This window comes from Epargyreus clarus, unplaced genomic scaffold (genome assembly GCF_041222505.1).
Source record: "Epargyreus clarus isolate Ecla_fem2 unplaced genomic scaffold, WU_Ecla_fem_2.2 ptg000027l, whole genome shotgun sequence".
Classification (NCBI taxonomy): domain Eukaryota; kingdom Metazoa; phylum Arthropoda; class Insecta; order Lepidoptera; family Hesperiidae; genus Epargyreus; species Epargyreus clarus.
In genome coordinates this window covers 1,349,895-1,366,082 of record NW_027332234.1, presented here as the reverse complement: position 1 = coordinate 1,366,082, position 16,188 = coordinate 1,349,895, and the positions used below count along the sequence as shown (strand labels likewise).

Below are 16,188 nucleotides of genomic sequence, written 5' to 3'. Positions count from 1 at the left end.
TAATTGTTATTTGTAAGCTTGTAAGTCCAATTACAACGTATAGAAGCACAAACTCAAGTTGAAATGAAAAGCTTTTGAGCCTGACAACTTTTAATGACAGCCACCGGAATCGCAAACAAGCCGAACTTTGAAAGCCCTTAGATCTAACAATTTTCCTGTCAACTCCCACTTTTCTGTTCACGTTACCGAATTTTTGTGGCTATATTTAAAATATGTTTCATTAGTATGTTTTGCTACGTAAGCATTTTTTGTTCCATAATAGTTTTAAAATTAATATCTTTCTCACACTTTAGAGTTTCAAGGGCTAGGTAGGTCTCATCAATACGAGTCAGCTCGCATCTATGTATTTGCGGTAAGGGATATGATCCTCCACGAAGCAGTCCAACTTATTCCTCTAACGTACATTATTAATAATCAATCCCTACTAAAGATCAAAATTTGATCAATAAAATTCTGCTAACTAGAAATTATCAAATGTCAAACTTTGGTAGGCAAAACATTGGATAGATTTATTATTATTTACGGACGTCAATCAACGTAGTAATCTATGAAATATCTGTGGCTGACCTCGGACAGGAGGTTACGTTGGTTTGATTTCATTATAGATATTCATGACATCATTAGAAGAACTACTTACTTACTATTTAGAATCTATCATCATATATGGCGTTGGGATGATAATAAATAATAAGTAAACAGTACATAATAAAATTAAAATAACTATATTAAAATATGTTTTATTGTTCTTATTTGTATGTATTATAATAGCAGTTATAGTAGTAAACGGATTGTAAAAAGATTAACTGTCTTCCTATTACGGTTAAACAATTAGATCTAAAAATGCCGAAAAATACCGGTTTGTTGTATAGAGAATTCCTTTAATATTCAACTTTATTTTATTTTTAGTACTTGTTGTTATAGCGGCCACCGTTATGCACCCTCTGTAAATATAAATTGTCTATATAAGTATTACGGTTCCAGAGATAGAGCTCTGTGACAGACGGACAGACAGCGAAGTCTTAATAATAGGGTTCCCTTTTTACTCTTTGGGTACGGAATTCTAAAATGTATTCTTAAAAAATAGATTTCTCTAATGTATGCTCTAATTAATTTAAATATTACTTACGCGTACTTTTTGTTTGCTATTACTGAATGGTAAAATCCTTATTTATATTGTAGAAAGTAATATTTTACTCGTAGAAGACAATTGTTTTATAACAAACAGGATTATTTCAAATCCCGGCAGCTGTATTCAGTGCAGATAACAAAGGCTCGGTTATTTGCGCTCAGCTGTACAATCTCCAGCATTGTAACATGATGGCGAAGTGAAAGAGATGCTGCGGCATTTTATAATAATACAATATATTCGTATTCGAGTACTGGTATCCTACTCGTAGCAGTATAAAGTTCTATAGTATAGTTTGTTCCGTGTTTTAATTACATTTGTAACTCAAATTATACATGAGCTTTAACACTTTCTAAACTCACAGCCCCACACTAACATTCCACTGTGTCGTGAGTACCATGGGCACACACATAGACAAATACACAAACACCCAGACCCAGAAATCTAAATTCATCATTTAGATATCTGTCTGGCCGGGGATCGAAGCCGGGACCCTCTGCGCGTCACATCGGTATGGTGACCGATCTGCCATGCGGGTCGTCCTCTGTAACAATGTTTTTTTGAAAGGACAATGCCCACGAAAGTATGGACCGCCGTCCAGAGTTACATCAAATTGAAACTTGTTGTGGACGACGTATAATTAACCAAATACTACCACCAATAATTATTTTTTAGATCAGCACCAGGGTTCTGAAGTTATTTACCGAAATATTACATAGCCTCGAAATCGAAAATATCCGACGATAGATTGACAGTCGGTTTCAACTGATAGTAGGTACCTATAATGTAGTTCGATTAACATATTCCATTTACTTTTAAAGGTAGTAGGTAAAAAAACCTAAAATAATGAATTCCGAAAATAAAATACCGCCATTTTAATTTTTAAGAACAACAATCAACATTTCGTCTTATTTTATCTTAAATGGAACCCCCTTGTTCAAAGAAACTATTCTGATTGACAAACTATGTAAAAAAATCAAAAAATAATTTTAATATTACTTTCATTTTGACGCATGAGAAAAATCAGTACCAAGAATGGGCATTCTCCTTTGAAGAATGTATGCCGTTTATTTATATGTTATCAGCTATTGTATGTCCTTTAGGAGGTTAATTTTACCAAAAAAAATCATATCATAATACCACCAGCGTGATTTCTATAGCGAATTCATATTACAGAAAAAAATAAGCTTTTTAACAAACAGTGTTTGGTTTACCTTTCACCTTTTAGTCCAAATCAGTTTTATTATGATTTCAATATTGAAATTGAAATCTTGTTTCAATTTTATAAGATGTCAGAGCGTACTCAACATATCATCTGTCTATTAATCCACTCAGGATGTTGAATCAGGTGTGAAATCAATAATTACCTAATTTACGTATAATTGATGCGCGCATAGCCCCGTGTCTTATGTAGATCGTAGCTGATGCTATGTCAAGCATTTTGAAGGTGGTAGAACCCTTTGTGATTCGACTCCGGCGGCACCACCGTCACACCTATTTCTACCTAATAACAGCAGTGTTAGACGCTGCTGTGTTCCGGTTTGAAGGGTGTGGTAAGGGAGACAGACTTTTCCGAGGCGTTCCAGCTTAGTCCTCAGGGGTAGCGGCGCATCTGTGGCCGACCTCAGGTAGGAATATCTAATCCTATCTGGGGTTGATTACAGATGACCATGGGCGGCAGTAGCCACTTACCATCAGGTGGACTGCATGCTCGTCTGCTACTCTTGTATTACTTATTAAAAAAAAAAAGCAACGTCGATGTAATCAGGTCTAGAAAGACCTTACCTAACCTACCTTGGCTAAAAATAGGCGCTTCCATTCCTCATGCCCTACCTTAAGCCGTTGGTCCCATGTTACCCATAGCAGGGATTAAACCTTATTGGATTTAAACGATTTGAAAGCATTTGCAATAGAGGCGTGTACTGAAATATTTCAGGCCTCAGCCCAGTTGTACTGAGACACTTTCCCAAGTGTGTCATAAAGGTTCGTTTATATTTACAGACACTGAACGAGTCACACACGTGCCGTGGCAGACGAAATATTTTTTTATGTGTATTATCGTAACTATTTTTATCGTAACGACCTCGTTAGCAGACGCAGACGACAACAGGCAATATATTATGATTTTCACTGTTATGACACGTGTCTGACATACTCAATGTCTCTAGATATAAACGAACGATCAATGGATAGCACAGAGTAGCATAAAGGTCCCTTTAGTTCCGGGAGTAGAATAGGACTACGGTATCTCCTGCCTGTCGTAAGAGGCGACTAAAAGGGGGCTTCCGGGATTGCGGGTGGCAAGAGTGGGAGCTCGAACCGCCCGTCGGCGACCCCGGGAAGGACGGCTGTATGTGTGGTCGCATACCGTCGTATACACCAGACGGTGTGGCGAGTGCCAAGCTCACGTGGGCGGAGCCCGACGAGACAATGCGCTAAGAGGACTCCGGTTGCGTTCCTTTGGAGATCCCGGAGTCCTCTACCCAGCGTCGAGGACGGCCACCGGAGGGGTTTTAGTGTGGTAAAAGTCCCACATAACCAGGCATCACTCCCATGGCGTCGGATAACTTAAAAAAGGGTAGCATTAAGGTAGCATGTGTGATTTTACTACGATATTAGACGCAGGTAGTAGATTCTCCAACACAACCCTTAGTGCGAATGATCTCGCAAGTGTACTTTACGTAGTGTCTCGTGTGCCCCTTTGCGGGCTGGCGGAGGCTGCGGAATGAGATGACGGAATAGATATGGATGGACGACACACTGTTAATGTGGATAAAGTTCAAATTATTTAAGGGTTTAAATAATGTTTTTTTGCTTTCGAAAAAAATGTACTACAAAAGCACAGTATTAAAGGGCAGGAAAGGTAAGGGTTTTCCTGAAACTAGAGAATAAAATACTTCTAAGTCTACCATCCAAACACATAGGACTTTAATCACTTATTGAATTTCATATCTGAAATTTAAGGATTTAAGATTCTTTAAAAATGATGTCACCCTCATCATAATCCGTCGATATACTAACTATAAAACATGTAATAAATAAATAATTCAAAAATGATTTAAAATCAAATAAAACTCTGATCTCTATTGGTTACTCAACATCTATATCTATTCACTTACTAGGTACATGACGAATAAAATAATTTAGTTCAGTTTTAACTCTTAACCATCTTCTCCAATACTCTTGCTCGATAAACTAGGTTAATATTCTCCAAGCTTCCTCCCCGTATGCTCCATGCGTAATTTCCCAACGCTAAGAAAATGTTCCCGGAGTAATATCTTTGCGTGACATCCGCCTTTGTCCCGACACCTGCATTTTACTTGCAATTTTCACGTCATCTTACCGTAATACCCATCTCGCGTCGCATCTTTATGACACTGGAAATGAAAACGCCTTATAAAGACCCTATTTTAAGTTGCCTTTAGGCTGTTATATCAATGACAGATGTTACAATGGTTCCGGCGAGGTACCACAGCTACACCTATTTCTAGCGAAAAGCGATTCTTGTCTTGTAATGGAAGGTTGTGGGCACGGACTGACCTACATATAAGGCGACCATCTTAATTCTCAGTATTATTATATGTACAAAATTACCGGATCTTCTCAATAGAGGTCGCGTTCCGATCCAGTAGTAGTTTAAGAAAACTATTGTACCTGACAATTTGTAAGTGCCGTCGTTGGCCTATACAAAATAAATATATTTCATTTCATTTCATTTCATTTCGCTTCGTTTCGTTTCGTTTCGTTAAGCATGGGTGTCCTCCCAAAAAGGAGGTTCTTAACCTAGTGATTATTTTCTAATTTAGATGACTTTGGAGTACTTAAATACTTGGATTGATTTTGATCCGCACTCACAATGCGTATTTGCTAGAGATTTGAATTCAAATCATATCACTTGATAGATCCATTCTCATATTTTCCTTAACAGCCACTCCAGGTCTTTTAAATTCTCGCAGCGTATCATTTAAGCCTTCTGTCTTCAGCTTTCACTCGTGCGAATAAAATCGAAGAAGCAAGAAATACGGCTCCGAGCATTACGATTCAATTCCATAATCCGACCGTTTGGGACTCACGTTCTTCACATTTATTGGGCGGCCAGATAAGGATCAATCAATTCTGCTGCTTCAGCGGGAAATCACCATTACCGCTCTCGCAATTGGGGGTGTATTTGCGTGATGGAAGCCAGCGGCTGGAGAGCCGGCAGCTGTTATCATACAGATTGATTCATCCCTGAGAATATGTGTATGGAGGCGGTCAATTTGCGTTGATTTCTTTATCCAGAACGTGGTGGCGCTGTGAATCACAATGAGGTTTGCGCTTGGTGTCTTTAACAGCATGGGATTCTATTTACTTCAATCATATACATGATTTATTTTTTATACGGTTAGTATGGTAGCCGGTGCTGTTAGCGTTATAGGTAAACATTAATTAGGAATTACAATAACATTGCTATTGACATTGCCAGTCAAAACACACGCAGCGTGTACACAAAACAAATTAGAAAGCAAAATAATAATACAGTATTTTTTTTATTCCTACTCAATTAAATGAAGTTATTCATTATTATTTATTGATTATTTATTATTATTATATTTTTTCTATTTAATAATCCACGCCTTCATAGTATCTTTAAGAGCGGTCGACGTGTCTATTCTACAGCATCCACTCCCATTACATTTTATCACCAGCATTATTATCCAGTTTTCACTCATTGCTAGGCATAAGTCATAAGATAAAGATGGGTTTACCACCACGCTGGTAAAGCAAATTGGTATAGGTAGTATTGGTAGGTAGAGGTATTGGTATTAAATTATATTATTATTATATTATAGTAATGCTCCTTTGAGAACTTTTCACCGAACTCACAAGTATGTAAGTTTTGATGCGATGTTTTCCTCCGCCAAGATGTTACATACGTGATAGGTAATCTTCCATGCTCTTAAGACCACGAAATTAGAATAAAAATGTTAAGTTAGTGGATGTTACAATAAAATTATATTTCATTAAAATGAATTCCGCGTGTTTCGCTGTACCCACTCCACGGAGTATCTCGACACGTACAAGTGGCGTTGAGCGCGGATCATTCCAGCTCTCGGTGTCGAGAGCTGCACCTGTTATATCGTGTTGTATCACTCATTTCCATTGCCACGAGATATTTAATAATTAATTAATTGCCCTTAGAATTAAAATTACAGATTAAATAATTGCAGTTAGTTTTGTTTTATTTAAATTCTTGTCATCAAATGACAGATAACATATCAATATCAATGCATTAATACATGAATGTGAATGTGATTTTTCAGATTTTTAGCAAAACAATTTAATATAATTAATTGAAAAGGAAAGTAATGTAGCGTATGTAACTCGAATAAATTAGATGAATCCAACAACAGGACAATGTTAAAGTTCATCAAGTCATTTGGTCTGTAATTTCAAGTAATGAGATATATACACACACACATACATACATACATACATACATACATACATACATACATACATACATACATACATACATACATACATACATGCATAAGTACATACAATCGGAAAATGATAAAGTTTACTGATAATTATGTTTCTATTTGTCGGAAAACGCATAAAATAGGTCTATGAACATTTGACACACAATACAAATTAATTATTCAATCATTACCTATCAGGTGAATTGCAAGAAAATTAGTAAGTAAGTGAGTAAAGTACCGAAAAAACTTTGTAATCAAATTAATGGATTAATCGCGTGAAAAGAATCCATCAATCAATTTGTGATTGGGTCAATCAAAGTACTTATTGAATTCCATGTTAATTATCTGTGCTTCATACTTAACATTTTTATGTTGAGATATAATATATTATTAAGTTTAATATTCAACATAAATTTTCAACATTAATATTCAATTTAATTTATATGTATGGTAAAAGTATTTTTTTATTTAATTAATTTTCCTGGTCATTAAATAATTAACAAAGTTTATTATGAAGAATATATCTTTATACATATATATATTTCTTATGTGCGTGTGTATGTCACTGAACTCCTTCTAAACGACTGGACTGATTTTGATGAAATTTGTTGTGTGTGTTCAAGGGGACTTGAGACTGGTTCAGATTCACAATTTAGTCCGTGGGAAAAGGTTTTTTTAATTAATTTTTAATTCGTAAGTAGTTGTTGATTTTGGAATGTTTCACTATGGATTCGACAGACTTCGCTACCATCGCAGTTTCAAATATTCTACCTATTTTTCAAACCCGTAAGTGATAAAGGTTGTTCACCCTTAACATTTTTTTATTTATATGGCAACACAACGTTTGCCGGGTCAGCTAGTTTAATAGTAAAAATTTAAAACAACGTGATATGACACACTTGTTAATTATCTGTAATTACGCAATCTCGCAGTAATCCATGCATGGATTACATATGCACATGCATTAGCATGCTATTAAACGATTTGCATAAGTCCGTTTTTGTATTCAATATGCAATGGACGTGGTGGGCTTTGCATAAAGTGATTAGGTTGTTTGTGGCTGTGATTTATGTTTGGCCATTTAATTAGTAACCCTGTGACTATCTGTAATTCGTAGTGTCTGAGATATGTAGGATTGACATTAGCTTTATTTGTTGTGTTGACATCTCTTTGCATCATACGTTCAAAGTTAAGTATAATAAAGAAAACAAAAATAGCAAAACATAACTAGTTTAAACGTCCAAAAATCTGTTATGTATGCCGTTTTATGTGCTTCTTTGAACTACAAAAATAATAAAAGCAATAGGATATAATTAAATCATATTAAATTGATTTAAACCATATTTATAATAATAGATTTGGCATGTGTGTGTAGATATTTAAGAAGTTATATTTTTTTATCGAATTACATTATTTTTATGCATTCAATAAATTTTGACTTACTAAACGACGAACAGTAAATAGTAGAAATAAATTAGTTGTTACATAGACACGAGCAACTTCATCCCACGCTGAAATTTCCCAAATGTCCCAAAACAAGTATATCTTTAAAAATATTTTAACGGATATTTAACGACGCGTAGCTAAGTAACCCCATACTTTGACATATGTTGGCTTGGGACATTTTTTTCTTAAATTTACACTCAAAGCTAGCAAATATTACTAAACATTGGTATTGGTATGTAATAATTTAGAACATTTTAGGATTGGGTTGGGTTATAATACCTATCTATATGAATTATTCATTTCGATATTCTAACCTTAAGTTGAATAAAAACGCCAAGTGAATCTTAAAAGCCGACCCTTTTCACTTAGTAGGTCAAATATTCTTAAAAGAGAACATAATACGAGAAAAGTTGCATTTTTTGTTACCTTGTAGAGTGTACGTAGCTAATGATGTTCTATTTTGGAGCGAAACGAGTCACTATTCTGCATGGCTACGTAATGTTGATATTGACTTGACTGAAAAAGCAAATGTATACGTCTATCATAGATTAGTAAAGATACTTCGCCGCCTTGTACTTGAATGAAGCCCCAAACGGCTTATTTTAGTAAGTTCTTTTTTTTTAATCCTTGACAAATAAAAACATTTTTAGAGAAAATTTACGAATAAATAACTAATTTACGTAATAATTACGTAATTTACGTAATAAATAAATAATTATTTCAAATATTTTAGGGACATTTTAGCACGGAGACGTGGCAAAACTTTTTTACGCAACTATTTCAATTCTCAAAACTGGGTACATTTTCTTGTTAGGAGTGAGTAATCTTTACTAATCTATGACGTCTATAATGAATAACGATTAGTATAACGGTTATACCGTTACTGTCCTAATAGTGTGTTAGTGGCATGTATCCTTTTCATTTTTATTGATTTCAAAAAAGGAGAAGATACTATTTTTGGTTGTGTGACTTCAGAAATATTATTAAATCAATATTCATATTACATGGCCATTGTAAATAAATTATTTATTACTTTTTAGTGACATCAAAATCGGTTATATTTTTTGTTTGTTATATTTTTTAAAGAATGTTTGTATCTGTGCCCATGTGTTTTATTATTGAAGTATTTTTATGGATTTATTTTTATAATCCGTAATACAAACGTTTCATTTTCATTTTAATATTATCCAAGATAAAAATATGTGCACAATCATAAATATAAAAATAAAAGATGCAATTTTAAAACAAGTGTTGCAGTTACATGCTATTAAGGCTGAATGCGGATTGAAGCATTTGCTTTTGCATTACCGTTTCACATTAAAACATTCTGTAAAACCGCGGGAACAATACTGACATATTATAGTTGTGTTATTTTTATCAGTTAAAAAGATGAATAATAGACAAGGTACGTTTAGTATTGATATACCTATTTAAACATAATATCAATGATATGTTTTAAATATATCCTCGCTGATATCCTCGCAATACTTGCCAAAAATATATTTATTTGCACTTCTAATGAGGCAATTACACGATGTGTTTCTCAAGGAGGTCTGCTGTTTTTATCGAATAAAATACATTTTAAAAATATAATTTTTTTATTTATTATTTATTTTTTTCACATTTTATATTATTTTTAATTGACGATATTTTACTGACTTGAAAAAAAAAACAGGATAGATTTTTATGCTATTAAACTCTCGCAAGTGACGTAACAGACCTTTATTCCGACACTTAAATACATAATAACGACTGTAATCATTTAAATTATTTCGAATTTACAATTGTGTGTACGCATCCGTAAAATCGGTCACAGGTAACGCAACCAATGACTCTCGCCCCAATAAACCGCCCCGGGCGACAATATTGGACGGGGTCGACAAAATGTAACTGCGAGCCGTGTTCGACAGGGTTCAATAAAATATTTAATAAGTACCTGATACACGTAATGAGGTATTCAATTAATTTTGCCGGCGCTTGTTCGTTGTTGAATAGTTGATTTTATGGGTAACGATTTTTTGATGTCGGTTCTGAATAATTCTGATTCCGATCCCGTGGACATCATAGGAAGACCTAAGATTAAATCAAGGTTATGAGCGACAGAAACTGCGAAAATGTGAAGAAAGTTACTTATTTACTATGATCACCTACACGCAAAAAGGCGACGAGTATGGCAAAACCTAGCAAAACATGTTGTGCTCATCGCCGTAACTTTGGGATTGATTCAAACTTCCCCTAAGTCTTAAGCAACCCACTGTAATTATGAGAGTCGTGGATAGAGCGGAAAGTTTTGTGTATTAAAATCTAGGTCTGACTTAACATAGTACTAATGACCCACGCCATATGGAGTTCACCTTTGGGACAATTTTTAAAGAAAACATTATTTCCGTTTTATAAAAACCACTCCCTCACAAAAACTACGAAATTCAACTTTACGACATTACAACAAATTGAAAATACGTCTCAGTCACAAGAAACTTTCCTAAAGCACTAAACACATCTAAAACCTATTAACTTAAACTAATTAATATAGCTAAATACTTTTACAAGCAACTTTCAACTAAAGTAACGCTAACTTGCGGCGAAAACAAACAAGTTATGCGTAGGACTAAAGAAGAACGGTCTAACTTTATAAACTGCTCATTGTTCATAAAAGCCTTTCTCAAAGTATTTTAATACTGCTTTATTCAATTTCACAGTGTAGCGTGGCGTAGCGAAAGTTTATAGATTATCTAAGCCCTGGATTATCTGAGCCAGTCTTTCTCAAAGTGGACGAATGTCCATTCATAGACCTAAAAGAGGAAAATGGGGAGGTATAAAAGTGATTTAGGCGGGTCGAATTTTTTGTGTATTTGTCTACGAAAATCTTTTTTTGACAAACTTTGACCACCCGACAGATCTGACATAACTAAAGTAACTATAGGATTTCAATCGAAATAACATCAAATTCTGTCTATTTGCGTATTATTCACGAATTATCTACCCCTCATTGCTCCGATTGTGTTCGGAACAAAGCAGATGCAATCAAATCTACGTTTCTAATATGATTTGAAGCATATCTCCAGTTTATCGTTAAATTGCAAATACACGACAATAACGAAAAAATCTTACTCTAATTATGTTGTGAAAATACCTGTCATCTCGCTTTCTAAAACTATGACTTCGTAAATCTCACTCAATTTTACTTTCAAAGGGATCCAGATTTAAATAAATTGACATTTCTATTCTGGACCTAGGTGTTCGTCAGTATTTCTGTTTGTTTTCGTCTCACCTACGTCACAAACAATCTTTATAGAAGTGTGAGAATAAAAACTTTTGAATTCGTAACATAAAAGTTAAACATGATTACCTTGTTACAGAACCGAAAAGCGAAACAGTTGAAGGCGTGAGCAGTTCTTCAGGGGCTTCCGCTGATGATGAAGAGCCCAAGGAGACCTGGATGCGAGCGCCGGCGGGTGGCGTGGCAGTCAGGAGCGGGGAAGATGCTCTGCTGACCTGTGTGGTGCTGGGCGCCAGAGGGAAGCCAGTGTTTTGGAGAAGGGCTAGAGATCAGAAGCTGCTGACCGCTGGAGCTGTCAGAGTCACGCGGGATGAGAGAGTACGAGTTTTACATGATGACTGTAAGTTTATACTAAGCATTGGATTATTTCTGTTTACATCCAGTAGTGTAACAAAAATTGTTGTAACCGAATTTTCTGATCACATCCTCGTAATTAGACACTATCTTCAGGTTTGTAGCTACATGTCCTTGCATAGTACGTGTGTTCTAACTTGTTCAAATAGGGCTCCTTTTCTTGCCGAATTTGATTACTTTTGTCGACAGATGGTAGTGTCCATTGAAGCCCAATTTGAATGCCGCTTTACTACACGTAAAGTGATTTCATGTTATATACGACTCATTTAATAGTTTTAAGTAAATATTAATGGTCTTGTTGTTCAAATATTCTGTGTCCTTTGTGGTTGCATATTGTCAATAGTTGATGTCATTCCTTACTCATACAGCAGCAAACTTGGCCCATTTTAAGTATTTAAACGTACACTTAAAAAGTTGAAAATATCAACATATTTATTGAATTAATATGAAACCTCAGAAATTTATAGAAATAAGCTTACATTCACCCTTAATTATTTTTCTTCCCATCTTATACTACTACTGTTTAAGTCGGGTTACATTTCCCATAAGATTTTCTCCCTGCTCACCTAGTGTTACAATTGATTTTACAGCTATTTTAGATAATAAATACAGTAGATCTAACTATGTATATTAATTACTTTAAAAATGAACAAGTATATAAAGTGATAAATCTTGCAGCGGAAGAACCACTTCAAGGGCCTGGCATCAAAAAAGGTGGTGATGTGTGGGCGCTGGTCATCAAGTCAGTGAAGGCATCTGATGCTGGACTATACATGTGTGAACTGAACACTGAACCACCTGTCAGAAGCTTCCATAAATTAACTGGTGAGTGAAAAGGTCTATTGAGCAAAGAATAGAGATATAACTTTCGACATATATGTTTCAGCTTTTCTTTAGTGTGAAGAGTTAAGTAAGGAGGTAGTTTTTAACTGTAAGTTTCCTAAGTATTAGTTCTAAGTAGTACTAGTAGTAGTTTCAAGGTAGTAATAGTCTGGTAGTTAACCAGAGTCGGTGAATGTACCACTTCCATTATACAGCAGTTCTAAAATTTACTACGTATTTCATGAAAACCGATCTGCTAAATCAAATATATTTGCGGTTTATCTTAAAATCGGGAAAAAATATATTTTTATTTTTCTTAACGTTTATGAAAAGTTTGTGATCTTCCTATAGGGAAACATTTATTATACCATCGACATTTACGTGTTAAAATTAATAAACGTTCTTCATCAATAAATCGCAAAAAGAACATCCTTATCAACAATTATTGAACTTACACATTCAATCAACAAACAAAAACAACACACACAGCAATATTATCGCCCAACCCTCAAACATTTGTCGTTCCTAACACGAGTGTCTTCCACAGTGATATCCCGAGGCCTAACGCCACCAGACTCCCAGAACACAACAGATAGCTACTCCGCCAACGTGCCCACACTGTCCACGTCAGCTCTCGCCCACAACTACACGGACTGCTGCGTCAACGCCAACGTCAGCAAGACCTGTCTGGGCTTCTGTAGTATCCAGACTATCCTGGAAGGCACTGGACAGGATCCGGAGACCTGTCAGCCAGATTTCCCTGCTATTGTCAAGTAAGTCGAAAATATGTTTTATATTTATTTTTATGAAGTGCTTTGTTCGTTTCCATTTTATTAAAGTTTCACTACGCAATTTAAATAAAGATAGGATTTTTAAAAATTCCGAAAAATTTAAAGGATCTATTTACTTATTATTAATAAGTTACGTTGTTTGAAAATATATCTATTTTATTTATTTACAAATTGTTTTTTTAGAAAATGCAGATATAAATACCTAGTCATTAAAATTACTATCAGTTAAAATTCTTCACCATACTAGTGAAGCCATAGTGAAACACTTAAGGCACGCAGTGCATCACCAAATTCCAGGAACACACGTAGTATTGTACACGACTTGAAACGTTTTACTGCGTTTCGCTGAAATAATAATTGATCAAGTGTAAGTCTACTCGCATATTTTTATTTTAGCAGGCATTGTGAAAATTTAAACTGTTTTCCTATAATAGCCAACGTTATAATTACTCTGCAAAATTTTTAAACGTTTATTAACGACGAACAGACAGACAGACGAACAGACAGCGTAGGCTTAGTATAGTTCGCGCCAAATTTCTAGTTTGCTCTGAAGTTGTTGAGCACAGGTTTTTAGGGCAGCGGACGCGTGGCGGGGGGTTGCTGTCTTCGTGCCGCTAATATCAACAATATGCTATTCCGATGCGACTCGTTTCTACATTCGGAGCGGACTAGCAGTTTGGCGCGGACTTTAATAAGCTTCCGTTTATACGTTTTGAGCACGGAACCCTTCAAAAGCAAACCCACATCTACCAGGTGCATGGCGGACGGTCGCAACCACGTGCCGTGCTGCGTGCAGGAGCACGTGCCCGACATCTGCCAGGACGTGTGCCGCGGCGAGTTCACGCCCGTCACCGACAACATCAAGACGCACTACTCCTGCGCCACGTACATGGAGAAGACGCTCGCTTGCATCGTTGAGGGCATTGGTAAGGCTGTCGAATCTATTGTTTATTAACGTCACCTACGAGTATAAATAAAATTATGTTCACTCGCAGACCCCGGTCTGTGGGTTTACTATGGAATCACTTATTTAATTTCACTTTCTGACAATTTTCATTTTCTTACAAAACACTAAATTTCATAGTAAAACTTGGAATAATATTGTGATTGTACTTACATTATAATTAATTTTACTCAAATCTATATACAAAGCTGTTTCTTACTCATATTGAGTTTTAAAGCTTAAAACATAACTAATTGCCTTCATTGATTAGCTTTTTAGAATCTTTAACTAATTATAAAATTTGGCTTCATTAAATGTTTCGAAATATGTTTTTACTATATTAGCATTATCTAGCTCACACACTTTTAATCCTGTTCGTCCCATCCTCTCTTTAGCGAATGAGATCTTACTACATATGTATACATATAAAAGCTACAAAAGGATTATATTATGGCAAATATTTTAAAATAAAAACAATACTGACGCATCAAACGTTTTATATTTGAAATAATGAGTATTAAATTATCAGAATACACAAATCATTAAGCCAAAAATAATGAAGGATAAAGCATTATTAAGCCCTTAAAATTAACCAGCTTAAATAATCGAAACATTATATAAATCAAACCACTTGGGATTCTCTAAACGATTAAGGTATATCACAATTTACGAGCGCGATTAAAAGATTACACCCGTACATCGAAATACCTGTAAAGCCATTGTAATTCTTCGTAAATCGGGACATTTATCCAGGTTTCATCCAGAAATATGTCCAGAATAATAACGTACCTAACAAAAGGCCTTTTAAAAGTCAATTTTAAATGAATTGAAGTCTTATCATTATGAGCAGTGTTATTATTAATGGTCTTAACTTTCTAAGTGTCCAAGGATTGGTAAAAGCTTTTTTTGGATTATTTACTTCAAGTATATCAGTCTTAAGTATTTACGATTAAATAATTAAAGATATGAATTACTTTGTTGATTATTGGTTCATAGGAATTCTATTCATAAGTTTTCTCAATAGACATTTGAGTACGCTTATAATTTAACAATAACCTTATTGGCTTAACAAAACAGTGTTGTTTAATTAAAGAACATTTAAGCATGAGATGTTATTCGTTAGTAAGAAGTTACATTATTATATTGATATACCTATAATGAATTCTATTTTATATTCGTTACTTTCATGTTATTGTTGCTTACGTATGATCAAATATGTATTTGTAATTTGTGTGTATATGAGTTAACATAACATTATCTAGGTTTTGTGAATTATAAAAACATTTTAGATATTATATTTTCAAATTAATTTTCAATGTGGTCTATGGATCGACTTAGAATTATAAAAATAAAGATATTTTTATAATTCTCACTAGTCGATCCAAGAGGATTTCATGATTAAAGTTTTAAGTATGATCGATACATTGACCAAAAACTGTACAAACAACATTTCCCCAGAGCTGCTCCCAAGCCCGCCAGAAGACGTAGAAGTGGACGCACTGAACGAGAAGCAGCTCAACGTGAGCTGGTCACCGCCACTATCGAACGCAGACACCGTTACAGAATACATCGTGAACGTAACAACCTTACGATCGTTCGACGCTCACCTCATAGACCCGTCCGAGAGCTCAATCAGGAATGAGACGAAGATGACTCAGCCGATGACGTACCGAGTGCCAGCGATCAAGACGTTCCTAGTCCTAAACGATCTGCTTCCGTTCACGATGTACGAGATCACCGTCACGTCGTACAATATCCACGGGTCCAGCTTGCCTAGCTATGCGTTCAGGTATGAATTATTCTTAGAATATAAATCACATGTCACTTGGTTCATGTTAATCTCCGAAACCGCTTAATCAATTTTAATGGAATTGGAGTGTATGGCTGTTTCCAGCTCAAAATATAGAGTACTTCTGAAATTGACTTTCTTGCGGTATTTTTAATGTTTTTTTTTTTTGTGG

At 35.0% G+C, this 16,188-nt stretch overlaps 1 protein-coding gene across 1 annotated transcript in view; it reads left to right on the top strand.

The window, feature by feature from the left end:
• LOC140753681 (Ig-like and fibronectin type-III domain-containing protein 2) overlaps positions 1-16,188 on the top strand; it is a 181,067-nt gene that overhangs the window by 136,091 nt on the left and 28,788 nt on the right. Inside the window, exons 5-9 of the mRNA XM_073088411.1 lie at positions 11,397-11,657; positions 12,350-12,496; positions 13,041-13,266; positions 14,038-14,210; positions 15,686-16,016. Coding sequence (XP_072944512.1) covers positions 11,397-11,657; positions 12,350-12,496; positions 13,041-13,266; positions 14,038-14,210; positions 15,686-16,016 — 1,138 coding nt within the window. The remainder of the gene's footprint in view (positions 1-11,396; positions 11,658-12,349; positions 12,497-13,040; positions 13,267-14,037; positions 14,211-15,685; positions 16,017-16,188) is intronic.